Raw genomic sequence first — 25,948 nt, 5'->3', positions numbered from 1 at the left:
TTAGGTATTTCCGGGTTGCAAAAGTTTTTGACTCGTTTTGCAGAGTGATTTAAAAAAAATCACAAAAAAAAACTTTTTTCTCCCAATATTCGTATATTTTTTGGTACGCCCTAATATTGGCATTTGATTGATTACGCCAGCTAACGGTACCGTGTGTTAATCTGGTGCAACCGGTGCAACTGCACTTGCAAAAACAAGATGATCATCATCATCATCATGATTATTTCAAAAACAAAAAAACAGCTGATTGTGGAACGAACGGAAACTGAACTTTGTTTTGGTTTGGGAGCGAGAAATGTCAAACATTTTCCAAGTTGACGAGGTTGAGTCAAGTCGTTCGCAAATTTTCAACAAATTTCTTCAAAAAAATAATATTTAATATTGAAGTCTTTCTAAAGATTTACGGCGAAATCGAAGTTGTATATTGGTGAAAATGTGCATTACTTGGTGATACTTTAAAACATTCTGACTTCTTGCTAAAGCTCAATGCAAAAAGTGTAAACAAGAAAAAGTGCAATGGACAACGTGCCCGGCACCTCGTCCGGGATGGAACCAGACCCCTCCACCTCGATGCTGCTGGCACCGGAAGACATCAAGGAGGAAGTCCCGCTGGACATTCCACCGGAACGGGTGGTCGTTGCCCCAGAACCACCGCGCTCGGTTCGCGCCAAACCGATTCGTTCGTTCGGGTGTGATCGCGGCTGCGGCAAGAGTTTCTTCGCGGAGGCCGCCCTCGTGCGGCATCAGGCCAGCTGCCGCACCGAGATCGCGTGCCCCGAGTGTGGCCTGCTGCTGAAATCGCCCCGGGGGTTGAGGCTGCACATGGAGAACAGGCACAAGGGTGTTCAACCGTACGAGTGTCGCGTCAAGACCGGATGTCCGGAAAGGTTTACCAGAATGCAAGATCGGCGTGCGCACGAAGTTGTTTGTGGAAAAGGGGCGAAAGTGAAGGAGAGGCGGTGTTCGGTTTGTGATAAGTCGTTTCCAACCATGACGATGCGGGTTGTTCACGAGTCCAAGTGTGGCCTGACCACGCGGTGTCAGATTTGTGGAATTACGACGGAATCCGTCCTAGGCATGGTTTATCACATGAACAAGCACAAAGGGCTTGCGCCGTTTCCGTGCCGCAAGGGAGGTGGGTGTGGTGAAAGGTTTCCCGGTCCCGAAGCTCGTAACTCTCACGAAGCAAAGTGCAACGAGACGGGACAGAGCGTGAGCGAAGAACTTCCGTGTTTGAACTGCGGGGAAAAGTTTGCCAACCATGCCCACCTCTTGAAACACTTTAAATTGTGCCAGTTTGAGTTGAAGGTTGATTCCGGCCAAGCTGAGGCGCTAAAGCAAGAACCAGAGGTTGAAAGCTTGTGCCAAGGATGTGGCCAGCGGTTTCCATCTGCCGGGGCACTCGGAATCCATCAGATTCAATGCAAACTCGCGACGACGTGCACAATTTGCAGCAAGGAATTCAAAACCAACCTCGGTTTGACCTATCATATGAACTCGCACTACGGACTGCTTCCGTTCGAGTGTCGCACTACGCCCGGATGCCCCTTGCGGTTCTCAAATCCATACCGGCGCTTACGGCATGAACAGCAATGCAATGCGGAAATGGGCCCAATCAACACGGCGGAAGAGCCATTCCGGTGCGAAACCTGCAATAAGGTTTTTTCAACAGCCCAGAAGCGAGACTCGCACCTAATGATCTGCGGCCTGACGACGACCTGCGCCATTTGCGGAAACACAACGCGTTCTACCCAAAGCATGGCTTATCACATGAACATGCATAGAGGTGAGTTTTACGCCAGCTGCTGAAGCGGAGAGTTATTTCAACTATTTTATCAATTTTCAGGTATCAAACCGTATGAGTGCCGCGAGGGCACCGGCTGTGGCCTTCGATTCTACTCACCCTGGGCTCGCAACACCCACAAAAAAGTGTGCAAGAAGAACAACAAGAAGATAATTGATGTCGAGACTCCAGTCGTCAGTTCGGTGAAGATGGAAGCGTCCCAGAACCAGACGAACTCAGAAGATCTTTCTTTGGTGAACATCAAGCAGGAAGTGGAGCTTGATGATGCGCAGATGGAAACGTCCCAGAACCAGACCAATGGGGAGGAGCCTTTTTCGGTGCAAATCAAGCAGGAAGTGGAGCCTGATGATGTGCAGATCGAAGCTCAGACGGAAGCGTCCCAGAATCAGACGATCTCGGAGGCGCCTTCTTCGGCGAACATCAAGCCTGAAATCGAGCCGGTTGATGAGCAGAAGGAAGCTCAGAAATCGGAAGTTAAGCGATGTACTGGATGTAACAAGGCCTTTGCGTCCGAGGCCTTCCTTACCGAGCATCGGAAGTGCTGCGTCGCTTCGAGAGAATGCTGGATCTGCGCGAAAAAGTTTGCCACGAGGGAATCGTTGAAATTCCACCTCAACAAACACAACGGCGTCAATCCGTACCAGTGTCGTGTCACGCCCGGTTGCCAGGCCCGGTTCTACAATTCCATCAAGCGTAATTACCACGAGACCGACTGTGCCCGTCTGGGTGGCAGCGATGAGTCGGGTCAACCGAAGTCACTCGAATGTCCCAGCTGCAGCAGCAAGTTCGCTTCCACAGTGGCTCTAAGCCAACACCAGGTGAGGTGCAACGTCCCAACGGTTTGCATAATCTGCGGCCGCACGATGGCGTCCTTTACTTCACTGCAATACCACATGAACAAACACAAAGGACTCAAGCCCTACCACTGTAGCAACTGTCCCGCCAAGTATTCCAACCCCGGAGCGCGCAACCAACACGAGCAGCGCTGTCTCCGGAGGAAAAACCCCGCCGGAAAGCTCAAAGCAAACACGCTGACGCTGTGCGATCGCTGTGGACAGGACTGCCGGACGGTGCGACAGCTTCGAAAGCACCAGAACAACTGCAACGTTAGCAAAACGTGCGGAATTTGCAATCGAGTCCTGCACTCGCACAATGCCCTGCGAGCTCACCTGAACCGACACAACAACGTCAAGCCGTACCAGTGTCGAGAGTCCGTTCAGTGTGGAGCCCGCTTTCATGCCTCGGGTCAGCGGAACACGCACGAACGGGGCTGCCCATTCCGAGCCAAAACTAGCGACGGTTCCGGGCAGATTACGTGTGAGGGTTGTGGGAAAAGCTTCACCAAAGCTGTTCACTTGCAAAGTCATGAGACGCTTTGTGTTGGCCGGCAGTTCGGCGCTGATTCGGGGGAGGATTTGGAAGAGCTTCCGGAAGACACGAACTTGCCAGTGGGGGAACAGGAGTGCGAATCAAAACCGATAGAGAACCATGAAGATCCTGCACCGGCAACCTGGAGCACTACGAGCTGTGTGGGCTGCGGAGAGGACTTTGCATCCACGGAACTGATGCAGAGTCATAAGCAGAGTTGTGGCACGAAGAAGACCTGCACCGTTTGCAGGAAGTCTGTCGTGATTGACCACTTCGAGTTTCACATGAACAGGCATTCCGGTGAGTATGCTTTGAACGTTATTGCGTAATTAATTCGAACCCCCTCTCCCTCAACTACGTAACGTAATAAAAGAACGCTCCTTAAGTGATTTTAGATTTGCCATAGAGTTCTTTTTGAAAGGAAATTTAAATTGACATTGAAATATTTTTTTCGACCTAAAAACATTTTTTTTTTCGAAAAGTTAAACATCACCTTTGAAAAGGTCTACAAATAGATCATTTTTCTCATTTCGTATTCTAGACCAAATTTAACAATTTTATTTTTTTTATTGACAAGACCAGATAATTTCACAAATGTTTCATTTTCTAACATGAGCAATTCTCTACGAAATCGGCCGATTTCGACCATTTTTATTTATTCAACTAAGCCATTTTGTATCATTGGTTCAACCACACAAGTCTCCGTACAATTTTGGCAGCTGTCCATACAAAAATGGTACGTAAATATTCAAACAGCTGTAACTTTTGACTAAATTTTCTGATCAATTTGGTGTCTTCGGCAAAGTTGTAGGTATTGTTGAGGACTATTGAGAAAAAATAGGTACACGAAAAAAAATTGCAGATTTTTTAATCAACTTTTTTATCACAAAGCGTGTTCTAGCGTGCTGCTCGTACTGACTCAGAGCAAGGGTGAGATGTAGGTGTAAGGGCAGTGCGTGTTCGTTGGGAACCTGGTGCATAAGATCGGTCAAGGCCCGTTCTTACACTGAAAATTGCGAAATTGCGAACTTTTTTATCACAAAAACTCAATTTCCCAAAATAAGTATTTTTTTATTTTGGAGATTTTTTTATATGTTTTAGGGGACAAAAACCCGCAACTTTTGAGCCATAGAGAAACATGGTCAAAAAATCTACCGCCGAGCTATGAATTTTTGAAAAAATAGTGAGTTTTGGAAAAAATCGAAATTTCATGCAAAAACAAATTTGACGTATTTTTTTAATGTAAAATTGAATTTCCAATCGAAAAGTACTTCACAGTTTTTTTGATTAAGAGCTCTGTTTTCAAGATTTAGCCACCGAAAGTTTGATTTTAACGAAATATTTGCAGTTTTCGATTTTTAAAAATAGTGACCATGAGTGACCATTTCTGAAAATATTTTTTTTGAAAAGTTCAGAAAATTTGCTATAAAATTGTCTAAGAGATGTTGAAGATTGGACCTCGGGTTGCTGAGATACAGCCGCTTTAAGAAAAAGAAACACGAAAATTGAAGTTTTCCAAGTCTCGACAAAACAACCCACAATTTTCTAATGTCGATATCTCAGCAACTAATGGTCCGATTTTCAATGTTAAAACATTAAACATTCGCGAAATTTTCCGATCTTTCAGAAAAAAATATTTGCAAATTTTTAAATCAAGACTAGCATTTTGAATGGGTGTAATTTAAAATGTTTGGGCCTTTTAAAATGTTAGTCTTGAAATAAAATCAAACTTTCGGTGGCTAAATCTTGAAAACAGAGCTCTTAATCAAAAAATCTGTGGAGTACTTTTCGATTGGAAATTCAATTTTACATTAAAAAATACGTCAAATTTGTTTTTGCATGAAATTTCGATTTTTTCCAAAAATCACTATTTTTCCAAAAAATCATAACTCGGCGGAAGATTCTTTGACCATGTTTCTCTATGGCTCTAAAGTTGCGGATTTTTGTCCCCTAAAACATATCAAAAAATCTAGAAAATAAAAAAATACATATTTTGGGAAATTGAGTTTTTGTGATAAAAAAGTTGATTAAAAAATCTGCAATTTTTTTTCCCGTGTACCTATTTTTTTCTCAATAGTCCTCAACAATACCTAGAATTTTGCCGAAGACACTAAATTAATCAGAAAATTCAGTCAAAAGTTACAGCTGTTTGAATATTTACGTACCATTTTTGTATGGACAGCTGCCAAAATTGTATGGAGACTTGTATGGGTGAACCAATGATACAAAATAGCTTAGTTGGTTATAGGGAAGGCCCCCACAAAGTTTGAACCAGATCAAAAAATACAAAAAATAAAAATGGTCGAAATCGGCCGATTCCGTAGAGAATTGACCAGTCCGAAGAAATGTCATTTCATTTTTTGGCTCCATAAGGCTTTCTAGTCAGAACTTTACCAACACATGCAAAGTATGTTTACATTACAGCTGGACGTTTGTTTGCATCAGGTTTCCTATCTCTTTCTAGCAAAAGTTTTTTGTCAGGCGACTTCTAGCTGGTTTTTTTGACTGACCGCCCGATAAGTCAGCCAACATACTTCGCAGGGCTGTGACAGCTCGAGCTCGATCATTGTTTGCATCAGAACACTGACGAGAAGTTCGTAATTTTTGGGTTAAATTATATTTTTTCACTGGGCCTAGAAAGCCTTATAAGGTTTGCTGGTAGCAGGCGTGCGATGTACCTGCGATGTACCTGCGATGTACCACCAAGTTGAACCAAAAATCAAGAGACAGTGGAAACTGTCTTACTCTGTGATTGCTCAGTGGTATTTTATACAAATTCAAAATGTTTTTAAAGGAGTTCAAACATGCTAAATATGATTATAAACGCAGGAAAATGCATTTTAACTGGTTTTCAGTTGATTAAACCTCCGTTTTCATTAAAATTTTGCCCCCTGATTTTTCGGGCTAATTTTGAAAAATATTTGCAACGGTCAAGTAAGTAAAAGTGCCATTACACTACCGCAAACAAACAAACTCGCACTTTTTGACAGTTTGCCAGTTCGCTTTGTTTGTTTGCCTGGATTTGTTTGTACAAACGTCAGCCGGCATACGTTTTGCTTTGTTTGCTAGTTTGGCAAACTGTCAAACACGAAAAAGTGCGAGTGGTCAGCTTTTTGCTCGTCATCTCTGTAGTTAGCTTTTTGTGATTTTAACACTGTTATTCTTATAACTAGTATGGTATGTGATTTAACATGTTTTAGGTAGCCTATACTGCCGTTCTACGCATAATTGTCCCATGTCAGTTTTGGACGATTTTGACTTTATTACATTTTTAAGTTTAGTTTGATGTGTACTTTAAAAAAAACATAAAATCTGGTACTTTGTTCGGAAACTCATTGAAAACAACACCAAGTCTGTTTGTCCCATCGTTAAACTTCTACGCATAATTGTCCCACCAAGTATTTTCTTACACGGAATCATTAGTTTTACTAACCATTATGTCTTGTTTATCTGTTGTATAGCAACAGAATCACAATTAAGGGTGATAAACTGCTAACTGGGGCGATTAGGGACACATAGGGCGAATAGGAACCACGGGACAATTATGCGTAGAAACACAGAAATCGGTAGAAAAATTTCAATCGCGTTTTTCTCAGTTGCACTTTTTTGAACATGGGACAATTATGCGTAGAACGGCAGTATAAAGATTGAGATCCAAAAAATACAAATATTTTTTTTAGTTTATGATTTGATTATCCGAAGTGAATTTTTTTGAGGACTTCGAATAATCGAGTCTTGAATTGTACAAATATTAAATAAAACACGGAAAAAATAGGTTACATAAATTAAGCCTTCTTGAAAAGTTTGAAATTTTTCTGACTCTGGAAAAAAACTTTATTATTTTATTCCATTTTTCCAGGTGTGAACCCGTACAGCTGCCGCGTACGGGACGACTGTCCGGCCGCATTCCACAATCCGTGGTTGCGCAACAAGCACGAACGGATATGTCGCGGCGGCCCCGAGAAGAAAACGGATCCCGAGGATGGCAAGTGTCGCCGCTGCGGCAAAGAGCTGGACCGGCAAACTATGCTACACGTTTGCGAGGGATTCCAGATGGAGCAGGAGGAAAAGGTGATCAAGTGGAGTTACATGAAGGAGGTCGAGCCGAGCTCAGTGAAGGTGGAGAGCGTTGATGTTAAGGTTGAGGAGAAAAAACCTGTAGACGAGGAAGACCTGTTGGAGGTTACGTTTGAACAGCCGGTAGACCTTAGGTTCTTCTGCGAAGCCTGTGGCAAAGAGTTCAACTCGAGCGAACTTCGGAACAAGCACACTTCAAGCTGTGACAAAGCGTTGCCATATCAGTGCCGACTGTCGGCCGAGTGTCCGGAGCGGTTTGCGAATGCCCAGTACCGTCGGAACCACGAAGTCATCTGTGGCAAATCGAGGAGACTTGGGGGCAAGTCGGTCAAGGTTGAACTGGTGGCTTGTCGGAACTGCGGAAAAGTGTGCAACGGCAAGCAGTTGCTACGCGTTCACAGAGAACTTTGCGGCCCGGAAGTGGAGCTTCCCGCAGAATTGAGGTGTACGGTTTGTTCGGAGGTTAGCGATAGTGTGGAGAAACTGCAGAAGCATTTGGATGAGCATAATCGTAAGTTGACCATTAGGAACTACTCTTGAAGTTGAATAATAATAAAATCAATTTTTTTGCAGGAGAGAAACTTCTAAAATGTCGCGCATCGGCAAACTGTTTGGAATCTTTCAAGCAACAAAGAACCAGAATCGATCACGAGCTGGAATGCACCGCCGCAGGTCAGACCATCTGTTCAAAATGTTTCAAACTCTTGCCGAACCCCGACTCCCTCGAAGACCACGAAGACTCCTGCCAAGGAGACGAGTTCATGTGCCGACTTTGCGACGCAACTTACAGCGATGTCCTCGGCCTGCGGAAGCACCTGCTGAACCACGAAAATCCCGGCCAGCACGCAAGATGGTGGGAAAAGCCAACCCGCAATCCGGTGACGCCGAACCGGCAACGGTACAGCTGTGAAAATTGTGGCCAGGAATTCGTCACTCAGGAAGAGCTGCAAAAACATCCCGCCCTTTGCAAGTTCATTTACCGCTGCGCCGAGTGTCCGGCGGCCTTTGCGAAGGCGCTTTCGTTAAAATTTCACGAAAATATGCACAGTGGCGCTAAACCGTTCGAGTGTCGCAAGGAGGGCTGTACAAAGGGGTTCGGGAATCCTTATCATCGGCGGGCCCACGAAGAGCTGTGTGGTACCAGCAAGGCGGAGGAACATCTGAAGAAGGTCGAGCAGGGCGGGACGTCGACTGCGGCGAAGATGTTTCCCTGTCCGCATTGTACGGCCACGTTCAAGGCGGTCAACGAGTTGAAGTATCACGTGAATGAGCATAAAGGTAGGTGGTTGGGTTGGGATGGTTTGGAAATTTGGCTTAAATATCCTTAATGTCAAATAACAACTCGATATAAAATTTGCCTTTACCTTAACTTAAAAATTAACTGATAAAAATTAATAATTTAAAACAAATAACCCAATATTGTCAAAACATAATAACTAAATAACCTTATAACTTAATAACTTAATAACTTAATAACTTAATAACTTAATAACTTAATAACTTAATAACTTAATAACTTAATAACTTAATAACTTAATAACTTAATAACTTAATAACTTAATAACTTAATAACTTAATAACTTAATAACTTAATAACTTAATAACTTAATAACTTAATAACTTAATAACTTAATAACTTAATAACTTAATAACTTAATAACTTAATAACTTAATAACTTAATAACTTAATAACTTAATAACTTAATAACTTAATAACTTAATAACTTAATAACTTATTGACTTTATAACTTAAAAAGGCCGTTGCAAATATTTTTCAAAGTTTATGTCACACCCTGGCCTGTAATAGAGTCGAGGGACATAAACTTCAAAAAATATTTGCTACGGCCTAACTTAATAGCTTAATAACATAAAAACTTAATAACTTAATAACTCAATAACTTAATAACTTAATAACTTAATATCTTAATATCTTAATATCTTAATATCTTAATATCTTAATATCTTAATATCTTAATATCTTAATATCTTAATATCTTAATATCTTAATAACTTAATAACATAAAACTTGAAAACATAAAAATCTTGAAAAGCTTGAACCACTCGATAAACTTGAGTAACTTGACAAACTTGACAAACAAACTTGAAAAACTTGCCAAACTTAAACTTGACAAACAAACTTCAAAAACTTGAAAAGCTTGTTAAACTTGAAAAACTTGAAAAACCTGAAACACTTGAAAAACTTGAAAAACTTGAAAATCTTGAAGCGCTTGAAAAACTTGAAAAACTTGAAAAACTTCAAAAATTAAAGAAATAAAAAAACGTTGAAAAATAAAAAAAAAACGTGAAAAACTTGGAAAATTTAAAACAAAAACGTAAAAAACATACAAAATTTTAAAAACTTGAAAAAATTAAAAAAAATGAAAAACTTGAAAAATTTTGAAAAACGTGAAAAACTTGGAAAATTTGAAAAAACTTGGAAAACTTGAAAAACTCAAAAAACTTGAAAAACTTGTAAAACTAGAAAAACTTGAAAACCTTGAAAATTTTAAAAATGTGAACAACTTCGAAAATTTGAAAAAACTTGGAAAACTTTAAAACCTTCAGGGTTGTTACGGACGGCGCGGATCGCGCGGATGGCGCGGATGGCGCGTATCGCGCGGATCTGGCGCGGAATGGCTGGCTAATTTTGCTCAGGCGCGGATTTCGCGCGGATAGCAATCTTGATAATCAAAATAATTGAGAACGATAGAATTTCTTTCAAATTACAAAGGAAAATATTATTCGTTTTTCGTTTTACGGAGCAAGGTGGGGGACGCGGCCTCAAGTTAGTCCAAGTCCGGTTTCTTGTGGAAAAAAAGGGTAGTGGCCGAACTAGTATTGCATACCAAATGAACACCACCGGAAGATATAGGGGATCGGGAGGGGGAAGGTGAAAGAAAATTAGTGTAGGTGTGAGTAGTAAGAACTTGGATGACATGAGCAGTTACGGTAATCTAAGCTTAACACTGATGAAGGAAATCTGAAATTATGATTCAATCAAAAACTAAATTGAGATTTATACAAAAGGAACCTAGGATATATTACTAATTTAATGGAAATCAAATAAATTTACTGGAAAATTAAAGATTTTTTTTTTGCGGAGCGAGGTGGGACAGCTAGGATCAAGTCAGTCCAAGTCCGGTTGTGTCAAGGAAAGGTAATGAATGTGTTAGCCTGTGAAGTGCCACTTACACCCCATGGGGAGCGGGGAAAGAGGACATGATTGGGTAGGTTATAATGAGATTGTGTATGTGAGAGTGTGTATTGTTGTAAATATTCTAATTTGATATTTCGTTCTCTATCGCCGCTCCCCACAGTGTCATAAAAACCCCGTCTGCAAGAGCAACCCAAAACTAGTTTTGAAGGTTCTAACTTTTTAAAGTAAAACTGTTAAAACTCCCAAAACCAGGATCAAGTAGCACGTGCAAACGGAGTACATTTTCCATACGCTAACGGACTTTTACTGATTGACAACTTGACTGTTCCAACAAAGCAATAAACGCAAAATTAATTATAAGGGAAAATGCCAGAAAAACTTTTTTCAATGGAAATTACTGTATATATTAGGATGTAACAAAAATGACTTTTTGGCGGGCATTCAGGGGTTTATTCCGGTGGGCATACTGAGCCTAAATCCCAAATATGAGATTGATTGGACGTAACAGGAGCTGGCGCTCCGCCCTTCAATTTTAAATGGGATTTAACCCGTAAAAAAAGATTTTTTCAAAAATGTCACTTTTTGAGGCATTTTGGCCACCAATGCGTTTACCAAAAACATCACTGGCGTATAGGCCAGATCCTTGCGCATCCCTTGGTATATATAACATTGAAGTTTGGAGCATCCTGGTGCTCAGTACAGACCTTCAAAGTTTGGCATATTTTCGAAAAATCGGTCCCAGCAAAATCGAATGGCGTCTCGGGCGTCGCGAGGTGCGACGCATATCTTTTTTGCCGGGGCCGATTTTTCGTAAAAATGCCAAACTTTGAAGGTCTGTACCGAGCTCCAGGATGCTCCAAACTTCAATGTTATATATACCAAAAGATGCGCAAGGACCTGGCCTACACGCCAGTGATGTTTTTGGTAAACGCATTGGTGGCCAATATGCCTCAAAAAGTGACATTTTTGAAAAATTCTTTTTTTACGGGTTAAATCCCATTTAAAATTGAAGGGCGGAGCGCCAGCTCCTGTTACGTCCAATCAAGCTCATATTTGGGATTTAGGCTCAGTATGCCCACCTGAACAAACCCCTGAATGCCCGCCAAAAAGTCATTTTTGTTAAACTCTAGTATATATAACCTGTAAAGTTAGGAAAAATATAAAGAGTCGAATCTCTGGTTGTCAATAACTAAAGGGACCATCGAGACAGATAATATAAGAATCCAAAAGCCGATTCGATTAGAAAATATAAGCAAGGTGTGATCGTCATTGAGATCATATTAACAAAAAGAAAGTTTAAATAAAATCAGATAGACCGTCAAAATAGAGAAAAGTTGGGATAAAGAGAAATGGAAAAAAGAAAGCATCGAAAAATGAAATTTGAAGAACTAAATAAATCTTCTACAGAAGGAGGAATACATAGAGACATTGACAACCAGTGAGCCGACTATAAATAATAAAGACAACTAAAGTCACATACCTGATGATGGGTAATACCTTGGGTAATACCCATCTTACCGATCACTGGGAAAAGGCACTTTTTGCGGGAGCTGCAATTGCTTGATGGCCTACATGCCTTGGCGATCCCCAGGTTGAAGTTTCAATCGCTTACAGCCGCATCCGGAACATCACGCAGACGCTGTAGTTTCTCATCGTCCTTTTAGTGTTCGTCTTCCTTTCTTCTGGTGTAAGCTGCTTTCTTTGGTTGTTCTGGTTTTATTTCTCGATCTTGATCTGGAACTGGTTCGAAAAGAACAGAAGAAAAAGGACAGCAGTATCTTCGTTTTCGTTTCGTTTTACGGAGCAAGGTGGAGGCGCGGCCTCAAGTCAGTCCAAGTTCGGTTTCTTGTGGAAAAAGGGTAGTGGCCGAACTAGCATTGCATACAAAATGAACAACACCGGAAGATATAGGGGATCGGGAGGAGGAAGGTGAAAGAAAATTAGTGTTGGTGTGAGTAGTAAGAACTTGGATGACATGAGCAGTTACGGTAATCTAAGTTTAACACTGAATAAAGAAAATCTTAAATTGTGATTCAAAGTAAAAAGGCCCGGAATAAATTAAATTATTAGTTAATTAAATAAAAAAATGTAACTTATCGGAGATCTATACTAAAGAAACCTAAGATGTATTCCAAATTTAAAGGAAATAAAAAAAATACTAGAGAGCAAAAGATGAAAACTAACTGCCGACCTGTCGCGTCTGTCAGTAGTCCTGTCGTACATTACAAATAGAAACAGACACTTCGACCAAATCAACTAATAATTTAAATCCAATTATTCATCTACGGAAACCTAACTAACTTTAATCAACAACCTAAACTAAACTGCCTGAATGTAAATTTAATCTCAAATCCTCAAATGTTTTATTACAACGCCAAATAAGGTAAAGGACCTTTTCAAACCAGCCTTGCCGCTTCCAAAAACCAATAAACATAAATGAACAGTTCATAAGTTGAACACTCGTCATTAAGACGACTATTTCGTGCATTCCAGTTCATTAGGGCACACAAGCTTTGCAAACAAGAGTGTATCTCTATAATACCTTATGTAAACTGTCATTTAAGTGAAGGAGACACTCTTGTTCACAAAACCCATGCGCCCTTTTGAAATGTTAGGCTCCATTTGATCGTCAAGGCTCCAGTAGACCCTCGATTCGCAACAATGGTAGATACAACCATAATCCGTCAACCGTTAGTTCAACAGATTAACGAATTTTGTCCGATGTCATTACATTATTGATTGACCGAGACTCTATGGAAATTTTGACATATCAAAACAATACACAGCTTATAATATACTTATATATCTATGTTTTCTGCAGCCCTACCAGGCCTAGAAGAGGCATCTGTTTATTGTGAGTAAGCGCTTGTTTTCAGAGTTCATTTTTTCAATTTAAAAGGGAGGGGAGACTATTTGCTTCAATGAACTCCTACTTAAGCCCTGGGACCATCTCTAACACTGATCACTCCTAGCTAGGAATTTACACCTAGACACAATGTAGAGATCCGATCGCAAGTGTTGGCCGGATAATAGGGTAATATTATCAATATTTAATTTTATAATTGAGCCAACCCGCTAGCGGCGACAAGATCCTTACTCATGCCCAAGGAAATTACAAAGGAAAATATTATTAGGAATTAAATGAATTCAATCTTTTCGTTGAGTGCGAAAACATCAATTTCTAAGAAGTTGTTAATGAAGAAAATTTTCTTCTAAAAATTATTGATTGTTTTTTTTTTCTTAATACGAAACTTTGAACTAATCTTCAAGGAGCGATTTTTTTTAATGTATTGAAATTTGTTATATAAATTTAACATAACATTACAACTCATTACTTTTAAAACATCTGCTTCACAATTCAAATAAATACCAATTTTATAAAAATCAAAATAACAAAATCCGAAAAATTTATAGAATTTTAAAAATTTTAAGCTATGAAAATCTATAGATTTTCTATGTTTTTTTAATATAAAAATTTAAATTTTTAATTTTTTTGTTTATTGAAAAAAATAAAAAATCTGTTGCCACTCTGATTCAGGTAGAATTGATTCTACTCCCAATTATCACAACATGACGAAATCCACTTAGAAATCTGCTAAAATCTCCGTCTAAAAGCGAAATGTAATGTTAAAATTTAAAAAATAAGAAATCTGGAATTCAACAATCTGAAATTTCAGAATTTACATATTCAAATAATAAAAAAATAGAATTCATAATTTGAAATTGTCAAAACTTACAGACTCAAAAAAAGTAAAAAAGTACGAATTATTAAATTGAAAAATTACGAAAATTTTACAATTGATTTTTTTGTTAATTTTTAATTTTTTAAGAAAGTTATTAAATTATTAAATTATTAAATTATTAAATTATTAAATTATTAAATTATTAAATTATTAAATTATTAAATTATTAAATTATTAAATTATTAAATTATTAAATTATTAAATTATTAAATTATTAAATTATTAAATTATTAAATTATTAAATTATTAAATTATTAAATTATTAATTTATTAAATTATTAAATTATTAAATTATTAAATTATGTTACTCTCTTCTATGTATGTCGCATCTTTTTTTATATGGCGCGGATTTCGCGCGGATTTGGTTTTGGGGTCGGCGCGGATCTGGCGCGGATTTTTTCTCGACTTTTCCGTAACAACCCTGAACCTTGAAAAACTTGAAATTCTTGAAAAAATCGAAAAACTTGAAAACCAGAAAAACTTGAAATACTTGAAAAATCAAAAAAAACTTGAAATACAGTAGTTGTTAGGTAACTGGGCTGAGAGTCCAGTCACCGAATGCTGCTCGTTAACTGGGCTGAACAGAAAATAACGAGGGGATCACCGATGCATAATATTTTCCAGATGAAATATAAAAATAAAAGTTACTCAAATCTATTTACAATGCTTACTTTTCATATTTCTTTAATTGTAACTTGAAATTAAACAAAAGTTTGAAAAAAGTTTTTTTATTTATTGAATATGATTTTTGCATCCATTAACCCCTAGGTAATTTTGGTTTTTTGACGTTTGTCTGCATTTTAACTGGGCTACGGCCCAGTTATCGAGCGCCTGGCTTTTTTTTTTTACTGTGAACAGACACGGACCACTGCGACACTTGCGTATCTATTGTAGTATGATCTGTTCTCAGGTTTTCTGTTTTGCTGCTATACACAGCCTGCCGAACGATCGTCTTCCGTAGCGCTATTGTTTGAGCGAGACAGTATTTGACGAATTATTCGAGCAGTTGTCCCCTCTCATTCCCCAGACCAATCCCCCAAATGCCATGCCACACGAGCACGAGAGACCGATCGGAGGACGTGGAGATGAGCGAGATTGAGGGGAAATCTCGTTTATTTTTGACCCATCTAGAGATCGTTACCGATCATATAGCCCAATCTTCAGCTCGAATTTTGCCTGAGAGCATGTGACCGAGTCGAAAGTAGCATTTGAAGCTCTTCTCTGCGTATTGTTACAGAGTTCTTCAACGCTCAGACTCAGTCGCCAACAGATCGTCCGAGAGATTGGATGTGATGGGTTTTGGGGAGGCTTGGGACTTGACAAAGTCAATTCCCGCAGCAGCCGATATCCCCTCTCGACCGCCACCTACCCCTTTTGCCTCGCCAGATGGGTTTCAAGCCATCGACCTTCCGCTTACAAAGCGAAACCCGTACCACTACACCACGGGAGCTCGGCGAGCGCCTGGCTTAGAAGCAGCCCAGTGAAACAACGCCCAGTTACCGAACAACCACTGTACTTGAAAAACTTGAAAAAAATTAAAAACTTTAAAAACTTCGAAAACTTTAAAAATATTAATAACTTTAAAAATTGTAAAAACTTGAAAAAAATTGAAAAACTTGAAAAACTTGAAAAACTTGAAAAACTTGAAAAACTTGAAAAACTTGAAAAACTTGAAAAACTTGAAAAACTTGAAAAACTTGAAAAACTTGAAAAACTTGAAAAACTTGAAAAACTTGAAAAACTTGAAAAACTTGAAAAACTTGAAAAACTTGAAAAACTTGAAAAACTTGAAAAACTTGAAAAACTTGAAAAACTTGAAAAACTTGAAAAACTTGAAAAACTTGAAAAACTTGAAAAACTTGAAAAACTTGAAAAACTTGAAAAACTTGAAAAACTTGAAAAACTTGAAAAACTTGAAAAACTTGAAAAACTTGAAAAACTTGAAAAACTTGAAAAACTTGAAAAACTTGAAAAACTTGAAAAACTTGAAAAACTTGAAAAACTTGAAAAACTTGAAAAACTTGAAAAACTTGAAAAACTTGAAAAACTTGAAAAACTTGAAAAACTTGAAAAACTTGAAAAACTTGAATTACTTGAAAAACTCGAAAAACTTTAAAAACCTTCAAAATTTTATTAAATTTTAAAACTTTAAAAACTTAAAAAAAAATAAAAACTTAAAAAAAATAAACTGTGAAACTGTTAGGAAAACAAATGGGTTAATTTTTCGCAAATTCACCAATACCCTTAATTTTTCAGCAAACGAAATGTTCCCGTGCCGGCAATCCGACGACTGCCAGGAAACCTTCACCACTCGCGGCTTCCGCCTCAAGCACGAGGCCATCTGTGGCAAACTGGCCGCGCCCAAGCAGCCCCGCAAGGTGGAACTGATTGCGTGCAAGGACTGCGGCAAGGTGTTTAGCAATTTGCAGTATCTGCGAATTCACAAGCAAAAGTGCGCCGGAAGTGAGGAGGGACCGCCGTCGAATCTCAAGTGTACGCTGTGTACGGTTATCTCGCCGGATGTGGAAGCACTGCAGGAGCATCTGGACGGGCACAACCGGGAGAAACCTTTTCAGTGTCGAATTTCGAAGGCGTGCAGTGAATCGTACATTAACGAACGTCAGCGAGGCAATCACGAGCTGGTGTGTAACGCCGATGGGCAAGTAATTTGCCAGCGATGTTTCAAGCTGTGTCCATGCTTGGAAACGCTGAAGAGCCACGAGAAAATCTGCCGAGGGACGGAGTTCCCGTGCAGACTTTGTGAGGTCGTCCTGCGCACTCGGAACTCACAGCTGGTGCACTATCTTCGGCACGATAACGAGAAAAAGCAATCGAACCGAATGCATGTCTGTCCCAGCTGTGATAAGCAGTTCCATAAGAGGTAATGTGATACATCGTAAAGCTTTTGCATTGAATCTCATGTAATTTTACTATTTTGCAGGACCAATTTCCTCTTGCATTTGAAGGAGCACAACATCGACCCAAGTGATTTGAAACTCAAGTGTGAAATCTGCGCTGCTACGTTCAAAGCGATGAAAACAATGGAAATCCATATGAATTGCCACAAAGGTAAGAACACCAAAATTTACATAACATCTAATGTACATTTTACATTTCCAAAGGCATCAAATCGTACAAGTGTCGCTACCAGGGCTGTGAGGAGGCTTTCTTCCAGTCAGCAGCACGGGAGGTCCACGAGCAGAACTGCACAAAGGTGTCCCTAACGTGCGATATCTGCGAACTTAAGCTGGTCTGTATGCGGGATTATCAGCTGCACATCAGGTCGCACGATGCGGCGAACAGCTTGGAAGGGATGTAATGTAAGGTTATTGAATTTGTTTTTTATTATGTTTGTGCTTCGTATTGAAATTTTGAAATGTGTTATGTTTATTTTAACGTTTGGTTACGTTTGCGAAAAATCATTTGTTTATCGCTGAAATGAAAAAAAAAAAACAACGATTTGTATACTTTAGAAAGAAATGCCCTGCTTGTTAATGCGATTACATCGCTAGTCTACAAAAAATGGCAAAAATGACTGCGTAACGGCGCAAACTCATTTCTAGGGGAAGCATGGACTTTGCGGTGCAATTAAAATTTTCCTAAAATATTTAGACAGGACCCAATGATTTTTCTCCATAGTTTGTTTGAAGAATTTGCAACAACGATGAACCACCCTTATTTTACATACACACTGTGGAGAGAAGTATTTTTTCAAATTTCAAATTGAAGCCCTATTTAAAAAATTCGGAAACAACATTTACTAAAAAGCCTATTATTTAATAAAGCATTCTGAATAGCGGTTGTTCCTTTAGGTTATTGATAACTTTTTTTTATTCATCAAACGAAGTGAAATTTCTTATGCTTTTGTACCTCATTAGAGTTTTTCTGAAGAATACTATTATTTTTAAAAATACCATATTTTTCGAAAATACTCAAAATTTCTAAATTTGCAATATTGGTATCAATCGAAGCGAAATTTTGCATGCTCCAAACATACAATCAAATTTTGTAAGCTTCATATAACATTCTGCTTCGTTTGATACCCATACATATTGCAAATAAAAGAATTTCAAGTATTTAAAAAAAAATACGATATTTTGTGAAAATTTTAGTGATTAACAAAAACAAATAAAGTGAAAATTCATTCAAAATTTCGCTTCCTTTGCGAATTTTGAAAACTTTAGTATTTTAGAAAAATACAGTATTTTGTAAAAATTTGAGTGTTTCAACAAATACAAAACTAAATTAAACTGTAAATGCATTTCAAATTTTGCTTCGTATCAAACCCATATTGCAAATCATGAAAATTAGAGTACCTACTTCTAATCTAATCTAATCTAACCCTATCGCATCCTGGAGAATGCCTTAGGTTGATTAACGCCTAGCATCTTTTTGTGACATTTGCAAATTTAGAATATTTGAGTATTTTCAAAAAAAGTCGGTATTTCGTGAAAAATTTAGTTTTTTTTTTCAAAAAAAACTCTAATAATGTGAAAATGCATAACAAATTTCGATTCGTTTGAAACCCATATTGCAAATTATGAAAAATTTGAGTATTGTCGAAAAAATACGGTATTTTGTGAAAATTTTAGTATTTAAAAAAACTCTAATGAAGTGAAAAAGCATATTGATTTCTCTTCGTTTGATACCCATATTGCAAATTATGAAAATTTGAGTACTTTAAAAATGTACGGTATTTTGTGAACAATTTGTAGTAGGTATTTATACTTTGAAACGTTTTGTAAAAATGATTCTTAGTGAAAGTATTGAAAATTTAACATAATTTGGTTGAATAAAGTCGATTTCAGAATGATTTTTTTACATTTATGAAAATGACGATATTTTGTGAACATTTTAGTTTTTTACAGAAACACTCTTATCCAATAAAAAAAAAATTACCAAATTTGGTGTCGTTTGATACCCATTTGCAAATAATACATATTTCAGTATTTGAATAAAACACGGTAGTTTGTGATAATATGATAGTTTCAAGAAATATTCTAATGTAGTGTAAATTCTTTAAAATTTTCTGTTCTTGATTTTCTTATTGCAAATTACGAAAACATTATTATAATTTTAAATTACAGTATTTTGTGAAAATTTTAGTATTTTAAACAGAAAGTTCTGGTTTAATGAAAATCTTCTCAACATTTTACGTTTTTTACACCCCAATCTTGCCCCGTTTTACAAGTTATAGAAAATGTTGGCATTTTAAAAAATACGATATTATATGAAAATTTGAGTATATTGCAGAAAATTTTTAATGTCAGTTGATAAGAAATTTTGTATCGTTTGATAACAATATCGCACGTTTTCTGTATTTAAAAAAAAACTTTCAAAATCTTTTGTTTGAATAAGTTACTTGAAATGAGTTCGATTATCGCAGATGGAATAATCGTTTTTCGATAACGTTAAACTTATCGTGAACAATCTTGATAACTCAGCACTCAGGAGGAAACAAATTTTGCGTTAAGTGATAGAAAAACCACGAAGATCGCTCGCTTGGCCGATTCTGAGCAGGAACAGGAATGTAATTTTTGTCTAATTTGAATAAGATTTTTAAAATGGAGAAAAACTGAACTCATTAAATTTGTATGTTGTTTCAATAATTGAATTTTGTTAAATATTCGTTTTCTGTTATTTTCGACAAAATATATATTTATTTTTGTTAATTTTCAAAGAATCAGATAAAAGACGTAAAGAATAAAACAACACATTTTCATTATTTAGTTGTTATTTATCGTGTATTCATTTCGCATGATCCTACCTGGTGCCGGCCTTTCCACCTTCCTACAGGTGAGCGACACAAACATAAGAAAAAAAAAACAACCTGTTGCGTTTGTATGTTTTTTTTTCTATGCTCGCCTTTATGCTTCCACCAGAGTAAACCTGTCAGTGCGCGGCTTGTTGTCGTTTGTCATTAAAAACCAAAGCATTTGCGCGACGTCAAAAGTGGTTGTGGCTTCCATGGCAACCCGTTTCTTAGGAAAGCGGTAAACAGAAATTTTTCACTCTGGCTTCCAGAATTCTTGAAAGACGGGCGATTTTATTTTGTGGGGAAGAATTTAACCAAATTTTTCAAGCTGCTGAAAATGGCTGATTCCGAGTAGCTTGAAGTAACGGAACCGCTGTGGTGCAGCGTTGGCGCGTGTGGAACAATGAGCGGCGATAAGGTAATTACAGGTTTCCGTTATATTTCCGGTTGAATCGAGGGTTTCTTTTTGGTTTCAGGTTCTCTATCGGAACGAGGAACCGCACGGACAGGGGGATGCGTACTTTCTGTGGCAAACGGGCGGTTCGGCCCAGCTTATGGCCACGACCGGAAGCGATGGAACGGTGGCGATCTCCAACCGGCAGGGACAGCTCATCGAGCGGATTGTGCTTCAAGGGTAAGGCTGGCGGTATCGATCGGTTTTCTTGGCCTTGGGATGGGTAAAGGTCTAGAAGTTGGTGAGTCATGGCTTGGAATTGCTTTGGTACTTCTCGGACATGATAGACGTCAGAACAGAACATGGACTAGCTGTATCGCTCTAACGAAACGCGTAAGTTCTACAAGAAGCTCAATGGTATTTATTGTTCCAGTCTCTGCGCAGGATTTGCTTGGGATCGAGACGGAGATCTACTTGCTATCATCACCCAAAACTCACCCCAGTTGATTCTATGGGATGCCAACTCCCAGAAGAAGCAAACTGTGGATATTGGTTTGAGGGATCCACCCAGCTGTATCGTTTGGTCCAAACGAGGTATGCTACTGGCAGTGGCCACAGCTAGAGGGAACCTGTCGATCTACAACCACCTGACCACCAAACGTATCCCAATTCTGGGCAAACATACCAAACGTATAACATGTGGAGCCTGGTCAACGGAAAACGTACTAGCGTTGGGAAGCGAAGACAAGTTCCTCTCACTGAGCAACGAAGAAGGCGACACGCTGAGGTCGGTCCAGCTGCGGGACAATCCTAGCGATATGCACTTTGCCGAAATGAAAACCGACGAACGAGTTCCCGGCGAGAACACCATCTCGATGATTCTGGGCAAACGGACGCTGTTCCTGTACCACCTGCCCGAGCCGGACTCACCGACGGAGTTGGGCTTTCAACAGCGGTACGGATCGCTGCTGCAGCACAAGTGGTTCGGCGATGGGTACGTACTGCTTGGGTTCAGCCAGGGTCACGTAGTTGCTATTTCGACCCATCCGAAGGAAGTCGGCCAGGAGCTGTGGCAGGTGAAGAATCATCGGGACTCGCTGAACAGTATCGCGGTGTGTAAGGAGCTGGAGCTGATTGCGTCCTGTGGGGATAACAAGTTAGTGTAGTCTGTAATATCTACTTTAGTTGCCTAATTGTTGCTGCTTTCAGCGTCAAAATCCACTCCATGTCGAATCTCCAAGAAACGGTCAAGATCCTCACATTACACGATCAAGCCGCCATGAAGAACATCGAGTGGAGCTCCGATGGCCAACTACTGGGCGTCACCACTTCGCAAGGCGCTGTCTGCGTGTTCGTTACCAAACTCCACTCCCTGTACGCCGTTTCGCCGCCACGGATCGCTCTGCTTTCGAGCCTTGCCGAAGTGGCCATCCATCACTACGCGCCGGATAAGGTCAAGTCAGCGCCGACGATGATCACGCTGGAGATCGAACCTTCCTTTCTGGCGATCGGACCGTACCATCTGGCTTGCGGCATGAACAACCACGTGTGGTTCTACGATCTGGGACGATCGCTGAACGATAGTCCGCTGCTGCTGGGTGATCGCGAGTACATGTCCGAGATAAAGGAGGTTTCGCTAAGTTCAGAGTACTGTGCGGTGCTGTGTGGCGGTCAGATCATGCTGCATCCGGTAGGTTGATCGGAAGTGGTGATCTTGTACTTGATCTTACGAACTGAACTTTCAGATTGAGTCCTCGAACGAGACTACCCTGAATCGAGAGCCGAAAATTTTCCCAGATGAGATACGTGGCATGGCGGAGTCGGTGATCACGTGTTTGGCGCTGACCAACGACTTTCTCTGCTTCGCTACGGATGTGAGTTCCTAATTCTATTTCAGTTATAGCTAACTTACGAAACCTTTCCCAATAGCTCGGCAACATTGTGCACTTTTCGCTGGAGCGTTGGTCAACGGTGGTCCAGTTTCGGCACCAGGTCGGTATCAAAGCCCTTCACACCGACCTGGATGGCACGCGGCTGGTGTTTATCGACGATCACAACCACGGGTACGTGTACATCTCGGCAACGGAGGAAACCATACGGATTCCGGAGTTTCCCAAGCACACGATCGGCGTGCTGTGGGATTACTCGCACCCGACGGTGTTCATCGCGTTCGATCGGACCAGCTGTGTGACGTACACGTTCGTGCGGGCTTCGGTCGAGGGTAAGAAGGTCGACAAGGTCGGCACTACCGTGCTGATCAGCGATCAGATCCCGTTGATGCTGTACGACGGGGATCTTTGTCTGCACGGAAGTGGAGGTCGGTTGACCACGGTCGTGCTGGACACGCACGCGAACAAACCCGGCCGCGATGCGAAAGAACAGCTGGCGGCGGTCGTGCGGATGCGGAAGCACAACGAGGCCTGGGAGCTGTGCAACCTGATCAACGACGAGGAAGAGTGGAAACAGCTGGGACGGTCGGCGATAGCGGATCTGAACATTGGGTTTGGTAAGTTTGGTCGCGATCGTTGGTAGATCGAAACTTAAAACGGTCTTCTTTTCAGCTATCAAAGTGTTTCGCAACATTGGGGACGTTGCGATGGTTTACGCGCTGGAGGATTTAGTACAAATAGAGGATCTCAACACGCTGGCAGGGTTCTGTGCCCTGCTGCTGAACAAAATCGACGAAGCAAAGACGCTGTTCGCCAAAAGTGGAAGTCCGTTGGAAGCGCTGGAGCTGTGCCGAGATTTGCTACAGTGGGAACAGGCGATGGCGCTGGCAGGTTCACTAGCACCTGATCAGCTTCCCTTCTTGGCGAGGGAGTACGCTCAGCAGTTGGAGTTTACGTGAGTTTGGCTTCTTTATCGATCTGATAGCCGTCTAATTAATTTGATTTTAGCGGGAATCACGCGGAAGCTCTGATGAACTTCGAGCGTGGTCTCAAGAGTGACATTCTGCCGAAATCGGCAGACGGAGTGATTCAGCAGGAACTGCTAAACCAACACGTCGTGCTGTGCAAGGCGGGAATCGCTCGGACAAGCGTCAAGTGCGGAGACTATCGGCGAGGAGTTCAGCTTGCGCTGGAGCTGGATGACAAGCAGCTGTTCAATGATTGTGGTGAAGCGCTGATGGCTTCCGGTCATATCAACGAAGCTGCGATACTGCTGGAGAGGGGTGAAAACTGGGACAAGTGCTGCGAGCTGTTCATCCAGCTGAAGCAGTGGAAGAAGGTAGATAACATCTTGCCGAACGTGACTAGTCTGAAGCTGCACGCGGCCTATGCCAAAGCAAAAGAGGCGGAAGGGCACTTTGCGGATGCCATCAACAGTTACCATCTGGCCGGTGATTTGGACAGTGTCGTGCGGATATACCTGGAGTACCTGTCCGATCCGCACAGTGCTTCGGAGATTCTGCTGGAGACACGATCCGTTGAAGGATCCAAAATGCTGTCCAGATACTTTGAGCAGCACGGTGACTTCGAGTCAGCAATACAATATCTGGTGTTGTGCGGGTCTATCAGTGATGCATTCGCAATTGCACAAAAGCAGAACAAAATCCGGTATTACGGTGAAGTCCTGGAGCAGAGCTCCAGTGCGAAGCCGAGTGATTATCTGGTGCTGGCAACACACTTTGAAAGCGAAAAGTACACGCTTCTTGCAGGGAAATACTACTTCCTGGGGAAAGAATACTCGAAAGCGTTGAAGCATCTTATGAAAGCATCCTCCTTCAGCAACGAGGAAAACATGGCTCTATCGCTGGCGATCGACTGCGTTGCTTCGGCAAACGATGAAAAGTTGTCGAATCAGTTGATCGAATACCTGCTCGGTGAAACCGACGGCGTTCCCAAAGATCCCAAGCTGTTGTTCCGGCTGTACATGGCAAAGCGACAGTTCAAGGAAGCCGCCAAAGCGGCGATGATCATCGCCAACCAGGAACAGATCGCTGGAAACTACCGTAGCGCGCACGATCTGCTGTTCTCGATGTACCAGGAGCTGAAGCGTAACAACCTGACGATAGCGTCGGACATGAGGGCGTCGCTGACGCTGCTGCACCGGTACACGCTGGTACGAACGCACGTGAAGCGTGGAAATCATCTAGTTGCGGCGAAGCTGCTCCTGGAGGTCGCCAAGAATATCTCCCAGTTTCCGTCACGTGAGTAGCTTTTTCAATACACTCAAACTACGATGGTTTGACACCAACTGTTGTCAAACGAACGGGGTAATTTTTTAGTTTGACACCCCTTTTACACGGATTTCACACACACTATCAAACATTTGTTTTGATAGTTTGCGTGAGCGCCGTGTAAAAAGTGACAATTCGTCATTTCTTAGTTTGACTTTGATTAACCAACGGGGTACAAACTAAAAAAGCGTCAAACGAAAAAGTCACCTACCACCGGTTGAGTGTATTCTCAATAGATCAACTTCAAATCAAGAAATCTTCCAGACGTCGTCCCGATCCTCACCTCAACGGTGATCGAGTGCCACCGGACGGGGCTGCGCAAGTCGGCGTTCGAGTACGCGGTGATGCTGATGCGGTCCGAGTTCCGGAACCAGATCGACGCCAAGTACGCCAAGAAGATCGAGTCGATCGTGCGAAAGGCGCCGCGCGGCGGCCTCGAGGACGAGGGCGCGTACGAGACCAGTCCGTGCCCGGTGTGCGAGGCGAACCTGCCCTGTATGGACTTTATCTGCGGCCAGTGCAAGACGACGCTGCCGATCTGTATCGCTACGGTGAGAGGGGTTGATTTTGCGGGGGTTGTTGAAGGGTAAAATGATATTATTTGGGTTGTTTCAGGGTCAACACATCGTGCGAGAGGACGTGGCAGCCTGTCCGGAGTGCGATTTCCCAGCTTTAAAGGTCGAATTTATGAAGTAAGTTTCGGCCTACTCAGCTTGAACCGATCCATAGAAATGACAATCTTTCCCTGCAGGATTCTGGAGACGACCGAAAACCAGTGTACCATGTGCGGCGAGGAGATTGAAGCGATGCGGCTGGTGGAGATTGACAACATTCTACCTTACATCGGTACGGGGACGTAAGCGTTTTGGGGAGCGGTCGGCAGAACGTGAGGGCATTCGCTAGCGTACCTTAACTCAAAACCATTCACAAAGTGCTTTAACGTGAGTATCTCATTTTTTTAATAAGTGGATTTATTACAGTGTACAGTCGTAACGATGTACGGATTTGGCTATTCTTGGAGAGATATCACAGCCCTTTTCAAACCTTAGGTTGCAAGTCGCCGGTTTAGATCAGCTACCCGGTGAACTCTTCAAATATGGAGGAAAGCAGTTGGCTAAGGTGATCCACTTGATGATTTCTAAGATCTGGAAGGAGGTAAAACTACCGAATACGTGACACCATCTGCTGAAACCCTACGCAAGGAGATTCGTGAGCCCCAAGCGAGATTTGTTGGGGGAATTGTCTCGCTCAGGTAGCTCCTCGGAAAATGTCCTGAGTACCATCTGCCCACACATCACATCTTCATAGACTTCAATACTGCTTACGATACAGTCGACCGCGGACAGCTATGGCAGATTATGCACGAGAACGGATTTCCGGACAAACTGACTCGGTTGATCATGGCTACCTTGGATCGTGTGATGTGTCATGTGACAGGCGGTGTCGGCTTATTCAATGCGTTGTTTAACA

The 25,948-nt window shown here is 41.0% G+C and overlaps 2 protein-coding genes across 2 annotated transcripts; both read left to right on the top strand.

The window, feature by feature from the left end:
* Positions 1 to 307: 307 nt before the first annotated feature.
* Positions 308 to 17,590, top strand: LOC120426616 (zinc finger protein 91-like). The gene is made up of 7 exons (XM_039591408.2): positions 308 to 1,786; positions 1,847 to 3,472; positions 7,032 to 7,760; positions 7,823 to 8,527; positions 16,406 to 17,030; positions 17,091 to 17,218; positions 17,272 to 17,590. Exons 1-7 carry the CDS (start codon positions 517 to 519, stop codon positions 17,466 to 17,468), a joined length of 5,280 nt encoding a protein of 1,759 aa, XP_039447342.1. The 5' UTR covers positions 308 to 516; the 3' UTR covers positions 17,469 to 17,590.
* A 2,477-nt stretch (positions 17,591 to 20,067) lies between these two features.
* LOC120426626 (WD repeat-containing protein 19) lies at positions 20,068 to 25,472 on the top strand. Its single transcript, XM_039591418.2, has 11 exons — positions 20,068 to 20,322; positions 20,381 to 20,538; positions 20,732 to 21,454; positions 21,508 to 21,988; positions 22,044 to 22,172; positions 22,228 to 22,804; positions 22,860 to 23,142; positions 23,196 to 24,448; positions 24,743 to 25,029; positions 25,094 to 25,170; positions 25,230 to 25,472. The coding sequence occupies exons 1-11, from the start codon at positions 20,308 to 20,310 to the stop codon at positions 25,336 to 25,338; spliced, it is 4,092 nt and encodes a 1,363-aa protein (XP_039447352.1). The 5' UTR covers positions 20,068 to 20,307; the 3' UTR covers positions 25,339 to 25,472.
* The last annotated feature ends 476 nt before the right edge of the window (positions 25,473 to 25,948 follow it).

Source organism: Culex pipiens, chromosome 2 (genome assembly GCF_016801865.2).
Source record: "Culex pipiens pallens isolate TS chromosome 2, TS_CPP_V2, whole genome shotgun sequence".
NCBI classification, from domain to species: Eukaryota; Metazoa; Arthropoda; class Insecta; order Diptera; family Culicidae; genus Culex; species Culex pipiens.
Note: the sequence above shows the minus strand (reverse complement) of the source record. Positions and strands in the feature narration are given on the sequence as shown.